The 16,322-nt window shown below is 35.4% G+C and overlaps 1 protein-coding gene and 1 non-coding gene across 2 annotated transcripts; one reads left to right on the top strand and one right to left on the bottom strand.

Annotated features, from left to right (window-relative positions):
* Positions 1-3,833: 3,833 nt before the first annotated feature.
* On the bottom strand, positions 3,834-3,915 carry TRNAS-AGA (transfer RNA serine (anticodon AGA)). Its single transcript has one exon. It is a non-coding gene; the product is annotated as a tRNA-Ser (tRNA).
* Positions 3,916-3,988: 73 nt separating this feature from the next.
* LOC136224600 (DNA-repair protein XRCC1) lies at positions 3,989-8,502 on the top strand. The gene is made up of 8 exons (XM_066012981.1): positions 3,989-4,068; positions 4,424-4,690; positions 4,776-4,964; positions 5,553-5,664; positions 6,402-6,487; positions 6,671-6,781; positions 7,157-7,243; positions 7,874-8,502. Exons 2-8 carry the CDS (start codon positions 4,478-4,480, stop codon positions 8,195-8,197), a joined length of 1,122 nt encoding a protein of 373 aa, XP_065869053.1. The 5' UTR covers positions 3,989-4,068; positions 4,424-4,477; the 3' UTR covers positions 8,198-8,502.
* Positions 8,503-16,322: the final 7,820 nt, after the last annotated feature.

The following is a 16,322-nucleotide window of genomic DNA, read 5'->3' as shown; positions in this document are numbered from 1 at the left end:
GACGCCTCGTCCTGCTGAAAACGACGGCTTGTTTGCGGTTGAGCGCTGACTTGCCGATGTCGTTGCGGCTCCCCAGGGCGAGTCGTCGTGAGTATGTGACGCTGACGCTGCTGCTCTGTCGATATCAAGACTGAAGTGGACGTTTTGCCCAGCTGCCGACGCCGTTGATCCGCAGTTGACGGGTCAGAATATTCCATGCCATAATGCCGCTGCCGATTCGTGGGACTGGCAATGGTTCCACGCTGAAAAGCCCTCCATTTGCGGTACTTTTCAATTCCTAGTCACCAACTGGTGTCCACAGGCCACCATTCCATATGCCATAATACCCGATTTTGGTGATCTTAAATAGTCTTTAAAGCACAACACGTCCGGATGAGCATGTCTTGATCTGGTATGCACAATTCACGCAATAGCCAATTTGCAATAGTTAGTCCTCCAAGTTGAGGGATCGGTAAGCCGGCTATCCTCCATAAATCACCTGCAAAGCTGTAATCAACAAATAAATGGTTAGCCGTTTCGTGCTGCTCCACACATACAGGGCATTCAGTCGTGATGGGAACACGTCTTTGAGCCAATCTAGCTCAAGTGGGTAAGCAGTCTGAGCAAACACACCATATAAACAATTTAAGCTTAGGGGGGACCTCTAACCCCCACAAACTTCTCCAGCCCTCATTTCCCACTTCTTCTTCCTCCCCCTTCATCCCTTTAGTGTAACCCGACCTCACGGTATAGAAACCATCTTTCGACCAGTGCCACACCCTTGTGTCTTCTCTAACATCAAAAGGTAGGATAATATCACTAATAGCACTCACTTATGCTTCATTTAAACACCCATGAAGCCTATCCAGATCCCATCCCCTACCATTTTCAAGTAACAGGTTGGCAACTCTCACATCCTGCATCCCAGGGACCAAAAAGAAATTTATGCAGAAAGCATCTAGTTTGGATACCCATGCATCCTTCCAAACTCTAATAGTTTTACCATCTCCCACTCTCCATCTTAGCCCCTTTCTCAATAATCACAAACCATTCTAGATACTTCTCCAAACCATACTAGGATTATTGCCTAATTTGGAGAAAAGTAAGTCTTTCTTTGGAAAATATTTAGCTTTGAAAACTTTACTTAGTAAAGTATTTGGCTCACTCACTAGCTTCCATCCCTGCTTTCCTAACAATGCCAAGTTAAACATGTGCAGATCTTTGAAGCCCATGCCTCCAACATCCTTTGGTCGACATAATTTAGCCCAATCAAACCAATGGATACTCATTTTTCCCTCAGGTTTTATACCCCACCAAAAGGAGTTCATCAATTTTTGAAGCTCATCACAAATCGACAATGGTAAAAGGAATGTACTCATACAGAAGGTAGGTAAAGCCTGAGCCACTGGCTTAAGCAACACCTCTTTTCCAGCCTGAGAAAGAAATTTGAGACCCCAGGCTCCAAACTTCTGACGCAGTCTATCAATCAGGAACTTGAAAATATACCTTTTCGAACGCCCAATCAGTGACGAGAGGCCTAGATATCTCCCAGTATCCAAAAGGGTATGGACCTGCAAAATGCCTTTGATTTCATTTTCCAGATTCTCACTCACATTCGAACTAAAGAAAATCCCTGACTTATTTCGATTTACTGCCTGGCCTGATGCCCTCTCATACTCAGTCAGGATGCTCAAAACTTTCCTTGCTTCACCTGCCGAAGCACCAAAGAACAGAAAGCTATCATCTGAAAAAAAATAAGTGTGTGACCGACGGAGCTCTGTGACAAATACGATAGCCAGATAACAATCCCTCGCTCTCAGCTCGCCTAATTAGTTTGGATAGAACTTCTGCGCACATAATGAAAAGATAAGGTGACATCGGGTCTCCTTGCCTGAGACCCCTGCCCGGGATGATTTGCTCAGTACATTCTCCATTTACTGCCACCCCATACCTGACCGAAGTGACACACAACATCATCCAATTAATCCAGATATCATTAAAGCCCATTCGAGTCATTATAATCTTCAAAAATTCCCAATCAATCCTATCATAGGCCTTACTAATATCAATTTTAAGAGCCACCTGACCCTTTCTCCCTCTATTTTGCCTCTTCATGAAGTGAATGGTTTTGAAGGCCACTTGCACATTATGAATTATAGACCGACCAGGAACAAAAGCAGATTGTGTATCCCCAATTATTCTAGGCAGGACCCCCTTCAAGCGGTTAGCCAAGGCCTTTGCAATTACTTTATATATCACATTACACAGGGAGATTGGACGAAACTCCTTCAACAATCTGGGGTTGTCAATCTTGGGAAAAAGAACAATAGTGGTATCATTAAGTTCAGAAGGGAATCCCCCTGCCTTTAGCCAATCTGCGCAGGCTAAAGCCAAGTCCTTCCCAATGATGTCCCAGAAAGATTGGAAAACCCAGGGTTTAAACCATCAAGCCCATAGGATTTGTTCAGACTCATTGAGAGCAGTGCATTCTTGAATTCATCAATCTCAAAAGATGTCATGAGCATTTTATTTGTCGACGAGTCAATCACAGCTTCAATAACATTAGCAGTTTCATTCTGAATAGTAACAGGACTGGCGAACACTTCTTGAAAGTATTGATGAGCCAAACCCATTATCTCACCCTGATTTGTAAATTCCATTCCAGAATCATCACAAAGAGAGACAATTGAGTTTTGTTAGTTTATTTGTTTTTTATTCTCGATCTTTTATATAAAATTATTAGTATTTTTTTCCATATGATTCTTTAAGCTCTGATTACACCCTAATTGAACCTCAATTAAACCTTAAATATCCTTAATCATTTATTTCTTTCGGTTTTTTATCCAATCCGGATTTGACAATCATAATTTGTATTAATGTATTATATGTTAAGGACAAAAAGTCTTCACTCTAGTATTACTACGTCTGAGAAAGTCGTTGTGGGGGGTTGAATTTTGAGAATGAGAAAGGAGTCATGTGATACTCAACGCTCAAATAATAGAGTTATGAGATTTCATGTTACTGTTCTTTTGTCATTCTCCTCCTGCGCAAGGATCAATCCATGAGAACATTCCAACGGTCTAGTCAGTATCGAGAATATATGATAAAGGTTAATAATTAGATGAGATTGAGAGAGAAACAGAGAGAGGGAGAGAGAGATAGAGATTCTGCCATTAATGAGGTTTCCTTTTTATTTTATTTTATAAGAGTGAGATATCATGTTTGATGTTGGAACGCCCTTGAATAAATTGGTCGAACTCTTGTTAGGCTTATCTTATGGATGAGTCCAAAGGGTTGAGGTGGACTCTTATCCTTAGGAATTCTTAAACTATAATCTTCAAATTATCAATCATAACTTTACTACAATATTTGAATCTACTCACTTAATATAATTTAGGGTTTTTTTTTTTGAAGACTAATATAATTTAGGGTTAGTTAATAGATTAATTATTTACAAGTGTTTAATATTAAAAAAATATTCTAATTATGTCATTAATTTTAAAACCGTTAAATTTTATTAATTTTTTTAAGAAAATCAAAATTTGACAAAATTAGAAATAAAATAAAATTCTAATATATTTTAAAGGAAAAATTAAAACCGTTAAATTTTATTAAATTTTTTAAGAAAAATCAGAATTTGACAAAATTAGAAATAAAATAAAATTCTGATATATTTTAAAGGAAAAATATGAAAATCCAAATAAATTTGAAATATTTTTTTTTATGTAATTTCCTCCCTAATTTATTCTGAAATTATGTTGTACATTAGAAAAACAAAACAAATGAAATATATATATTCACCCAAAACCGAAGTGACAATTGTAAATAACAGCCAAAAGAAAAATCAATAATTTCGTGAACGGCAGGATTCGAACCTGCGCGGGCAGAGCCCACATGATTTCTAGTCATGCCCGATAACCACTCCGGCACGTCCACCTTCTTGTTAGCATTTCATAAAATATTATTAAATATCTATAAATTTCCATTTCTTCTCCTCCCGGTTCATTAACAACTGTAGTAGCTGGTGTTTATCTATTCAGAGCCCTTCTTGTTACTTGTAGACGGAAGAGGAACCTAGCAGGACTCCAGGTAAGGTCATTCATTTTAGGTTTCAATTCGAGCATATTTGCCGCAACTTAACAATGCATGCTTTCAGTTTTAGGTTAGTTACTGTCAATTTGAGGAAATATATCATACATTTATTGGCCAGTTTCTAAAATTTAGAGCCGAGACTCATTTGCATGAGTAGTTTCGTGTTCTTTTCACATCTGATTCCGTTGGAATCTATAACTGAGAGGAATATATATATTAGTAATTTGATAACAACCATGCAATTTTATGTCTTCCTTCTTTTTTCTCTAATCCCTGGGCTTTGTTTCAAAATCATGGTGATGCTATTTTGTGATATGTGCTTGTTTAACGCAGTGCATTCTTGGGATTGTAGGTCTCAGCATTTTGTGTAGATGCTTTGGAGACAAAGTTTTGTGTTTAATTTGACATGTCTAATTCAAAGACAAATCAAGGAGAGAGTGATAAAAAGCGGAATCTTCCTTCTTGGATGAATTCTGGCGAGAATAGGAAGAAGCCAACTAACCCTGGAGAAAATGAGGAAAGCAATGAACAAAAAGAAATTAACCCTTCCAAGGAAACCATTGGCAGCCAAAAATCAAAAGGTCCTGATTCAAGTTTGAAGAACTTCTCCAAACTCATGGTATCTGTAGTTCTTTTTTGAATAACAGTATTTTACTTGAGTTCCTTTTCTTGATGTTTGATGGTTCAAGTGTTGATTTGGACAGGAAGGAGTAGTGTTTGTGTTGTCGGGGTTCGTTAATCCAGAACGTGCAACATTGAGATCACAGGCTCTTGAAATGGGAGCAGACTATCGGCAAGACTGGGACTCAGGATGTACACTCTTGGTTTGTGCATATTCAAATACCCCCAAGTTTCGACAAGTTGAGGGCGACAATGGAACCATCGTTAAGAGGGTATTATTTTAAATTCACTACAGAAAAATAAGTGAAATGAATTTGAAGGAATTCTACAAGTCATTTTAGACTGTCGACAAGAAGGCTGGTTTTTGTACATAAAGAGTAATTTTTGTGATTAATTTCCTTTTCCTTTTATTTATTTTTTTATACTAGCATAGATCTTTTTTTTTTTTTGCATAGAATAAATAGAAAAAAGACTCTTGTCGATGATCCTTATCTGGTTCTATAGATTGCTGGATATACTGATGCTCGCAGTCTCTCTGTTCTATTGGCAACAGTGAACTTCATAACGTGTCAGTTTTCTTTTCCGAATGGCTTCTTAAGAATGTTCAAGTTTCAGGTTATTGAAGTGAACAAATGTAGAGTTTCCATAGAATCATAGAAGATAAAAAAAAAAATTTGTGTTTCTTTCATTTCTGGTTTATTGGTTGGATACTTTGTTTGTATTGCCATAACAATGTTTCATCTCTTCCATGAATTTTTGAGTAAGACATAACCTAGGAAAGTACCATGCTGAGAATATTGGTTTATAAATGTCTACTCAGTTACAGTGATGATCTGATAATGTCTAGTTTGTTGCCTCAGGAATGGATATCAGACTGTTACAACCAGAAGAAGCTTGTTGAAATTGATAGTTACTTGATGCGAGCTGGGAAACCATGGAAGAAAAGCACTAGTACCATTGAGAATAGCTGTGGTAAGGCATCTGTTTTTTTTTCTTTATGTTCTTCATATTTTTCTTAAAAGAAATAAATAAACTTAGACGGTAGTCAGAGGTCATCTACCTTCTTTTGCCTTTTCACTTGTTTTAACATGAATGCTGTACATGACAGTTTGTTCTTTTCAAATTGATTATATTGTTAGCTCACTTACTGCTATAATAGAGTCTAGAGTTGAGCAATAACTTCACTAGCATCTTCTCAAGTATGGCGAGATCATTCTAAGTTTTGGATTTTGAATAAATGTGATCTAACACACACCTACTTATATCTGACTGCTCAGGGGATTTTTTATTATTTGTTTTTTTATTGCCATGCTCAGCAATTTCTGATTTTGTGAATGTTGATACCGATATTGTAGTGTTCCTGAGTGTCATCTAGTGATTAATCATCAATGAAATAGGTGGATATTGCTATTGGACTCTCTAACTTATTTGCTGATATTTAAAATTTATCTTTGAGAATGTATGACACTCCCCTCTTATCTTAGCCTCGTGTTCTACTCATATTTAGCTATTTGCAAGGGGCATTCCTCCTCTCTCTCAAATGTAGGGTTACTGATCCGCTTTTCTTTTTTGGGTTATTAAGTTATGATCTATATCCATAGTCCTTAAGGTTGATACTGGATATTTAAATTCATGTTCACATGTTCAGAAACCTTTTCTGAGTAGTCTTAATAACAAGTCTATGTTCTGAATATCTAGAATGCTTGCAGATCGAAAGCCATCCCCACCTAAAAAATCTGCGAAACAAGTGGAAAAAAGATCACATTCAGAAAAAACTATCCCTTCACCCTCAAAGGTTATTTTAAATAATTAGTATTTATTCAAGTACTTGCAGTTTTTTCTTCCTAACAATAGCATCAAAATATGGCACTGTCCCGATCTCTTGTTTACAAGACTCTAAAATTGGGAATGTAAAAGGTGAAGCATCTATTTTTTTTCCATGTTTTATGCTGATTTTTTCCTGCCTTATGTTTACCAGAGTAGAGCCTCTAATCCAGTGAAAGTTCATTTCTCTCCTTCCAAAGTGAAGGAATGGGCTGCTGACGATCTAAACAGAACCATATCATGGCTGGAGAGTCAAGAGGAAAAGGTAAGTAGCGCTGATGATATAGTTACTAAATTATCCATTCACATTATACTTTTGGTGATTCCTGTTTTTGTAATCTTGTTAATTGTTATGCTTATTAACTCGTAACTGCACGGAAAGTTTATCTTTGGGTCTTAGAGTTGCCATTGTACAGGTTTTGTTGTCCTCTTGTCTTCCTATCCTATTCCTTTATTTAAGTCTTCCTATTGTATTTTTTGATGATTGTGTAAAAAATGCTTTGGAACGAAATAGTTCAGAATAGTTTTATAATTGGTGTACAATAAGTTTTGAAATTTTACAATGCATCTTTGCTCTGTTTTCTGTGAGATGCGTGATATATATAGCATGAGCCTCATTTTAGTTTTTTCTTGAAAACAGCCTGAGCCAAGTGAAATAAAAGAAATAGCTGCTGGGGGGATCATAATCTGTTTACAGGATGCCATAGATTCCATTGAACAGGATCAGGTGTGGTTCATTTATTTCCTTCTATTTATCTATTCCATTGAAAATACTTGAGAAGATTTGTGAATGGAGATTTACTTAAAGAAAATAGTATTAATTTTGTTTACTTCTGTTCAGAAACATATGGTGTCTCTTACTTAATTCTTATAGCTAGGATTTCTAAATTTGTAACCAATTTTAGAAGAGAAAATCAAAAGAGTGCATGTAACATGTTCGAAATGCATCCTATTTTTTTAGATCATTACTCTCTTTTTCCTCTCTTAAATTTGTGTTTTTGATTTGCAAGGAATTAGCTTTTACAGATAATCCACATAGATTTTACCTCCATGTTCTTCATATTGAATTTTTGTACATGCTCTCTGTGTCCCTACCTTATATAGCTGGAGATTTGGGATATTTTGATTATAGCTCTATGTCCTGGACTCTAATAATAGGCAGCTTTTTTTTCCTGCTCTGCTTAACGTGAGCAGAATGTGTTAAAACCAATTACCCTAGTTTATGATTGTACTTTTACACATTAGGCTTGATATTTTAATTTCCTTTCAGACACTAACCAGAGATTAAGTCAGTAATTTAGTATGACAACTAATTTACTGTTTCTAGTTAAGGTTTAGATTCAGTTTTTGTGTGTAGGATATTCGGCAAATTGCCAATCAGTGGAATATTGTTCCTCAAGCAATTGAGGAGTTGATAAAGCTTGTAGATGGTGGAAAGAGTTCAAAGGAAGAGCTCTGCAAGCAATTCAAGGAATGCAAGCAAATGTATGAAATGGAACTTAACAAACTAAATAAAGATTCTAATCTGAAGAAGGGAAGGCTGAAGACTGATGAAAGTGAGAGGGGAGGCCATAAGACAGCAGACACTATCTCTAATAATGCAGCAGATTATGACAGTGATGAAACAGTTGAGATGACAGAGGAGGAAATTGATCTTGCTTACAATAACATTGCCTCTTAAGATTTACAAATGACAAGTGATTCATCTTGAATCTTCATCGCACATTGTATATTTTGATGCTGTTTGTTTTGTTTTTTTTCTCTAGAAGTGGAAGAAAAATCAAAGAAAAACATCCCAGATAGTGTTACTTCCATTCATTTATTGGTTCTTTTATATTTTCTTAGGAAAACAACTGACAACTGGAAGAAAAAAAGGCAGGTTTGGAGTTTTGAGATGTAGATGTTGATTCTACTGCTTTTCTGCACTTTTCACTAATTTGTTGTTCAATTCTTGTTTGGTTAAATGCGATGCAATCAGTTTTATCAGATAGTTGTTTTAGATTTTCTTACTTGTAGTTATGTATGAATGGATTTTGGTTTTCTTAGTTTAAGTGTTTTTTTTTTTTTGTTTAGTATTTGGATGAATTACACTCATAATCCCTCAAATTAGGTTTTTTCTTTTATGGCCTTTTGCCTTCAAAATTGGACATAAAAGTCCGTGAATTTAATCTTCACTAACATAAAACTCATTTGTCAAAATAAATGACTTCAAAATAACCGTTGGCAAAAATTTAAAAATTAAAATTGTTTAGAACCGTACTTCATATTTAACTACTATTTTCAACTTTTAAATCAGCATTTTTTAATCTTTTTTCCTCTAAGCAATTGTTTTCACTTTTCTAATTAAATAACATCGAATAATTTAAGAATTAAAGTTGTTTATATTTTCATCAACTCTACGATAAAAGTTTACCTACTATTCGAGTGAGTAAAAGTTAAAGAGACTTTTATGCTAGTAATAGGTAAAGTTCATAGATTTTCATATTAGATTTGACGGAAGCTGGTTATAACCATGGCGGGAAACTCACTATTTAGAGTAGATAACTCCTAAAGGGTAGGACATATGCCTTTCTCGTATGTAAGTGTGCGTCCTAAAGACAAGATATTTTTAGGGTATTTTGATTAGTGAAGTGTTTATTTGTTATATTCATTTTGATTTATTACATAATTGTGAATTATTATGAAAGGAATTTATATTTTATTACATAATCTAAATAAGATAAAAGGTCCATATATTATAATAAGTACACAGAGTAGCGTTCTTACAATTAAAATGAAACCGAGACGAAATTTTAAGTAATAATAATCTACTATTTGCAAGAGAGAGAGCCCTAAAAAAGGAAGCTTGTATTTCTTCTCATCCTCTCATCTATGTTATAATTTTAGATCATACATGGTTTTGTCTTGTTTCTAATAACAGGTTTTGTTTTGTTTTGTTTCTGATAACAAATTTTGTTTTCTCTTGTTTTCCATAACAAGTTTTGTTTTGTTTTGTGTTGTGTTGTTTTCCTTCATGGCATTGTCAAGTAGTATCGAGACTATGTATATCAATTTGAGTTTGGGGGAAGAGGAAGGTAGAGGTATTCCTCTTTGATGTCTGAAAACCGATTATGAGGAGAATAAGACGACCAACTAAAGATGGGTTATGAGTAGAATTTCGATACGAGAGAATCAAAAAATTTATTTTGTGTGTGATTTTTTAGACCATACAGATTTCTCATGTCCAAAAGTCTATGATTCGATTGATGGAGAAGTTGAAAAGCTTTATGGCTCTCATATGCTTGTTCAGACTGGAAGAAAGCAATCCAACAAAGGTGCAAAATGGCTGGTTATTGAGGTCCGGTCAGACATCATCGACGGTGATTAGGGAGTGGTGGTGGAGCGTGGTGGTAAGATCCAAAAGAAAACTCTCATATTTAGTTGCATTAATGATTAGACTAATAACGACATTAGTAGAATACTTAATATGACAGTTGATTATGAAGGAGGAGTAAATCATGGATTAGTTACTATGGAAAATGTTGAAAAAACTCTCATATTTAGTGGCATTAATTATGAGACGAATGGCAACATTAATGGAACAATTAATAAGACAATTAATTATGAAGGAAGCATAATTCATGGGCCAGTTACCAGGGAAAGGACCAAAACGGATGAACAAACTCTCATATTTAGTGGCATTAATCGTGGGACTAATGACGACAGTAATGGAATAATTAATATGATAGTTGCTTATGAAGGAGGCATAAATCATAGGTCAAAACATGAGTCTGGAGAAGATATTGTGGTTATGGAAGTAAAATGTAGAAGGAAATAAGATGTTTTAAATGATAGGGAGGAGACAGTTTCAAATAATAGTCTAATTGTGGATCCAAAAAACAGGTTTTAGGTGGGCTATGTTGGACAGACCCACCCATCATCATGAGTCTATTAGCCTGAAGACTGTCGTGGACTGGGCAACCCACGAGCAGTTGGCATTTTAATGGATCTTGTCTAAAATTACAAACCATTTATTATTTTTCGTTCTTGTATTGCTGGAAACTTTACGGTTTAGGGAATGTGAAGCTATTGGTATTCGAGAGGCTCTTAGGTGGATCAAAATCAAGGGGTTGGATGGTGTGGAGGTGGGGCCAAATGCGCTGTCAGTGGTGGAGCATATTCATCAAGCATACTTTCGTTCTTCTTATGCTTCAATTATAGATGATTATAAAAGTCTTATTTCTAGTATCAATGACATTTCTGTCAGATTCTCGGGCAAGTCGGTCGGTGAAGAAAGATCAGGTCAAGAATCTGCTTCCCCTAGATCTAGTTATCTTTCAGCTTTCATTCGCTTTCCTTTTGCCGGTGCGGTGGAAGGCGAGATAAGGTTAGGGATATTCGACTCTTCAAGCCGATTCTCACGTTTAGGTTGGTCTTTCGTCTTTCGAATTCAAGTGTCGATTGCTTTGTGTGAAGCCACCTAATTTAACTCCTTTTATGCAACATTTCGGCTGTAAACTCTATGACCTTTCCCCATGCACGCCATTCTGCGGATGGGGTGGCTCGTGCTTTAGCTAGATCTTCTCATTTCTTGTCAGAACTTGTGGAGTGGGGTACTGTCCCTCCAGATTCTATTTTACATTCCTTGTATGTTGATTCCGTTTAATGAAACTTGTTTTTCTTCCAAAAAAAGTAATAATAATCTTAAAATAAACACAATTCAATGCATTATATAGACAGTTACATGAATTTGTATAAAATAGTTCATATACATTGGAGATCCATTAGGAGATCCAGATGGATAATCATTCCAAATGGCATTGATAAATCTCATAAGTGATAGTAGGCCTAAGTAATCTTCAAACTTAAATACTCATCTTGGGATCTTGAATTATGGATCCAAAACTTTAACATTGTTTATAAGGTAAAGTAAAAAAAAACCTCAGTGCTTTCACATTTTATCAAATTGGTGCCTGTATTTTTTTTCCTAAACGGAGACTGAGGTTTTCGTTTGTGACTAGGAGATGACTAAAGTTTTTCGCTTTACTAAAAACAAGAAACTCAAAATTAAAATGAGCGTTGACGATTTTAAAATTAAAAATTCACATAATTGTTTATATTCTAAACAACTTTAATTCTTTAATTTTTTTAATTTGGGTAAATTACACCAATGGTATCTAAACTTTACCATGATTCAGACTTTGATACCTGGATTACATTTTGTCTAAAAAATATACCTGAAGTAACGATGATCGGACAATTTAGTATATTTTATCCGTCAATGCGAGTTTCAAGAGTTAATTACATCAGTGGTACCTGAACTTTATCATAATTCACACTTGTGTATCTGGATTTTATTTTGTCCTAAAAATATAACTCAAGTAAAGGTGACTAAAAAATTTAGTACATTTAATCGGTTAGTGACAGGTCAACGTGAGTTTGACCATTTTGAACTAAAAGAGCATGCATATGTAGGAAATGACAACTTTTTCAGTTTCCTTATAAACATGTATGTAAAGTTGTGTGTGAGCATCGCTGAGTAATGCATACCAATGGATGGATACAACGCGGTTAAATTATCCTATGATGAGTCTATATACCTAGTTGGAATGGACAAACTATGATCCTCCAATGAAAGTTCTCCCCCCTATAAAAGGCTTTGCACATGTCGGTCGACCAATAAGTCGGAATAGAAGACCATCACAAGGTAAAGATCCATTTCCAAGAACATGTAGTTGATGCGAGAGTACTGGCCATACTAGATTGAATTGTCATCATCCGCTACCAAATACAAGTCATCCTCCAAGTACAGTAGCAAGTTCTCCAAGTTCTAAGACATGATGTAATATTCATAGTGTGAAACTTTCATTTTGTGTATATTTCATTGAACTCATTATATATTTTTATTGAACTTATTTGACTATATTTCATTTAACTATATATCAAAATCATTTAACTATATATCTCAATATCATTTGACTGTATTTCATTCAACTATATCTCAGGATTATTCATTTAACTATATTTCCTTCGTAGTCGGATACACTACTTCGCAGATAGTGCAACTATGAGTTTGCAAAACGCATAAACTGTGAAGCAAATATTGATTTGCGAAGCCATATGCTTCGCAGATCAATATTTATATGGTCTATGAAGGAAAATATACTTCACACTTACATTAACTGCGAAGTGGTATTTTGATATGTGAAGTGGTATTTTGCCAAGGGTGAATTCCAAAACAAACATCAAACCTGTATGACCAAACAACATCAAACCTATAAAAAGAATTAGCATATGAGATGGTTTGACCAAATTTACAATGTATATTAAAAAATCTACAATGTATAGTTAACAATCTACAATGTATATTAAATTTTTTACAATGGATATAGTTTTTCAGGAAACACCTCAAACATAACACCATACATAAAAAAAAATCTCTTTCCTTTAAACTAAATGTAAATGGCCTTCCAGCAGATAAATATTGAGTGAAAAGGCGAATGAATAACCCACAGTCGTTCGAGCCTGTCACCTGTTGTGGACTATCCTCAAGCCTAGTCCAAGTGATGAGATTCATTTCATCCTTTGTTGGCCAATATCTAGATTTAGCAATGGCACTAGAAAGGATGTAGAGGGGCTTTGCTAAGAATTCGAAAAGTTTCACATCATTGTCATGTGGAATACAACTATTGTTACATTTCGATGCATAACCGTCGTATCAAAGGCTCCTAATATCCAATGATTTCCTTCGACACAAATGGGTAAGAACACCAGCTTTACCTCCTTCCAGGGTCTTATATACATGTCCTCGTTACCATTTATTGTTTCAAAAAAAGGTTCATATCGGGGTCTAGGCGCAACATCCATCTAGTGAATTAGCTATCACCCGTAGTCCATTTCGTAGCTAAACCTGCTCCTCCTCCTCCTCATCCCCATCCTCCCCATCCTCCTTATACGTCTTAAATAAGATCTCAAAATCTATTTACTTACCGTCAATATAGTCCTGGAGTGACTTATACCATTCACATGCTTTTTCAATTTCCTCAACCATAAGTGCAGCTTCTGGACCATCGGCTGACTAAAAAACACAAGACTGATAAACACAAAACCAATATAAAAAAACCATATTACTTACAGTAAAAACGTCTGGTGCTTCTTTAAATATTGGATTTCTTTTTTGCGGTTATCCATTTACTTAAGCGTGGGAGTACGCTATTTTCTTTCCTCAGAAAGAATCCAGGCGCCTTCCATACATCAAGTATCCAAACCTGTAAAATAGTTCAATTTAATTCAAATACAATAGAACTTTAAAATCAAGTAAATAAAATATATATATGGAGCATACCTGAAATGCATGTGCTAGACCAACAAGATGATATGGAACATCACATCAATCTTACCCTTACTGAATTTCTCAAATTTCTCCCTTCTGGTCGAACCAGTTATAGCCCTTTGCATGGTCTTATACGTCTCCTCCCATGCAAGTACACCGTATAGAAACTCAACAAACAATTTTGGAAAGTCAGTTAGGTCGATGTGTTAGGATCAACCGAATGGTGTAGACCGGTAGTAAATAGAAGCATGTGGATAACATACAACATAGCTATGAAGACTGCATCACCATCTTCTTCGCCACTCCAATTTGTGTTTTCTAAGGTGTCGTATATATGTTTGTGTGTTAAGCTCAACTTCCTTCAAAGTATAAATTGCTTAATCTGTCTGCCTTATTTAGCTTGCTCATTCTCAACAAAGTTGGTGCCGGATCACCAAATCTCAACCCAGTGATAAGTCTGAACTCAAAATCACCGAAATTGAGTTCAACTCCCTTGACGTTGAACCACGCCTCTCTATGTCTTGGACTTGGTGGAGCAATCTCTCTAGTAATGACCTTATGGCATAAAGGAGTGCATAACGTACACACCTTCATATCGGCCAAATGCCCAAAATAAAGCTTCCTAAACATCACCATTTGATCTTTAGTTAATTTGCTATTGACTTTCTTCATCACATCTCAATCACCCTCACTAATATTGGTGCCTTTGTGTTCAAGCTAAAATGATACTTTAATTTTATGCTTTTCACACTATCATCAGCTACTACTCTATTCCTCTTCTTTGAATCCTTGTTAGAATCATCAACCTTCACAAAAATGGAGCTAATTTTAGGAAAACCCTTAAATAAAATCACTTCAAAGATGTATAGGATACTTCACACAACAAAGTAAATCATGTGCATTTCCCTTCGCGGTTGACTAAAACCGTGAATCAAGAGTAAAACTATGACTCCATAGTTTACTCAACATCTTCATGGTTTCACTGAACCACGAAGGGAAAAACTACTTCATGGTTTCATTGAATCATGAAGGGAAAAACTACTTCATGGATGTAAGTTTGCTTCACGGTTGAGTGAAACCGTGATGATTTTGCTTCGCAGTTTGCAACAACCGCGAAGCAAACTCACAAATCATGAAGTAGTTTTTCCGGCAACACAACACTGCACACTTTAATTTAGGGCCAGTTCTAACACTACAACAAATCATCACTTGCGTCACGAATCATGCCACGAGAATACAAAATTCGTGGCATCTTTTTATTTAGCCACGGGAAAAACAGATTCAAGTATAAATTCATGATCTCTTAATATATTTATGCCACCATAACTATTTTCCGTGGCAAATGTACATTTATGCCACATTATATTTCGTGGCAAGAAAATTACTTATTCTAAAACTAATTTCTAAAATATTAATTTCTATTTTTTTATTCTATGTATATGGCGGTAGAAAAAACAAATCATTATTCATCCAAATTTTGGGGCTGCATCCCTTCCCACCAAACGAAAAAGAAAAAGTAAAGAGGAATGAGAAAGGAAAAAAACTCAAGTCAAACAGTTTTTCATTCTGAAAACCCTTAATTAATTTCAGGACTCTCTTTGTCCTCCCCGTCACCACATCCCTCCATTCTTCAAACTCCCGATGTGGCACCAACACTCTCTCTAGGGTCAATCAGCCACATCTCACGATGTCGTTTCTCAATGCCGGAGGTATACTTCTTCCTGATTCTACACTCTGTTTTTGTGAATATTTTTCAATATGGAGTCTTCTTTGATGGTATTGCTAGCTATTTCCTAAATTGGTGGGATATTTTCAATATTGAACTTTTAATCATGAAGAAGTTCACCATTGGTGATTAATTTAGACAAAATAGGCTAATTGGTTTCAGTGAAAACTAAAAGGAATGTGAAATTGGGTAATAATTACGGAACATTTGAAAGAATGAATGGTTAACATAATTTCTTATTGGGTAAATTCCAAAAAAAACCCATGTGGTTTGATGTTGTTCCAAAAAGACCTTTGTGGTTTGTTATTACAAAAAAATGACTGTGGTTTGCGCCGTTACCCGAAAAACGGAAAATGGCTTAACGGTGTTAAAATGCTGACGTGGCACAGGGGTAAAGTTGGAAATTCGAATTTTTTTTTAATTGTTTTTCCTCTCTCTCTCCCCCTCATTCTTCTTCTTCCTCCTCCTCCTTCTTCTTCTTCTTCTTCTTCTTCTTCTTCTTCTTCTCTTCTCTCCTTCTTCTTCCTTTTTCTTCTCTCCTTCTTCTTCCTCCTACTTCTTTTTTCTTCTCTCCTTCTTCTTCTTCTTCATCTCTTCACTCATTCTTCTTCCTTTTTCTTCTTACTCCTTCTTCTTCTTCTTCTTTTTTTTCTATTCTTTTTTTTTAAATTTCCCTTACTCGAAGAAATCTGAAAATTTCTAGATTTCTTCGGAAATCTGGAAAATTTCCAGATTTCTGGAAATTTCCAGAAATCTAGAAATTTCCGA

Source organism: Euphorbia lathyris, chromosome 3, assembly GCF_963576675.1.
Source record: "Euphorbia lathyris chromosome 3, ddEupLath1.1, whole genome shotgun sequence".
NCBI lineage: Eukaryota > Viridiplantae > Streptophyta > Magnoliopsida > Malpighiales > Euphorbiaceae > Euphorbia > Euphorbia lathyris.
The sequence above is the reverse complement of the archived record's forward strand: the minus strand, read 5'-3'. Positions and strand labels throughout refer to the sequence as shown.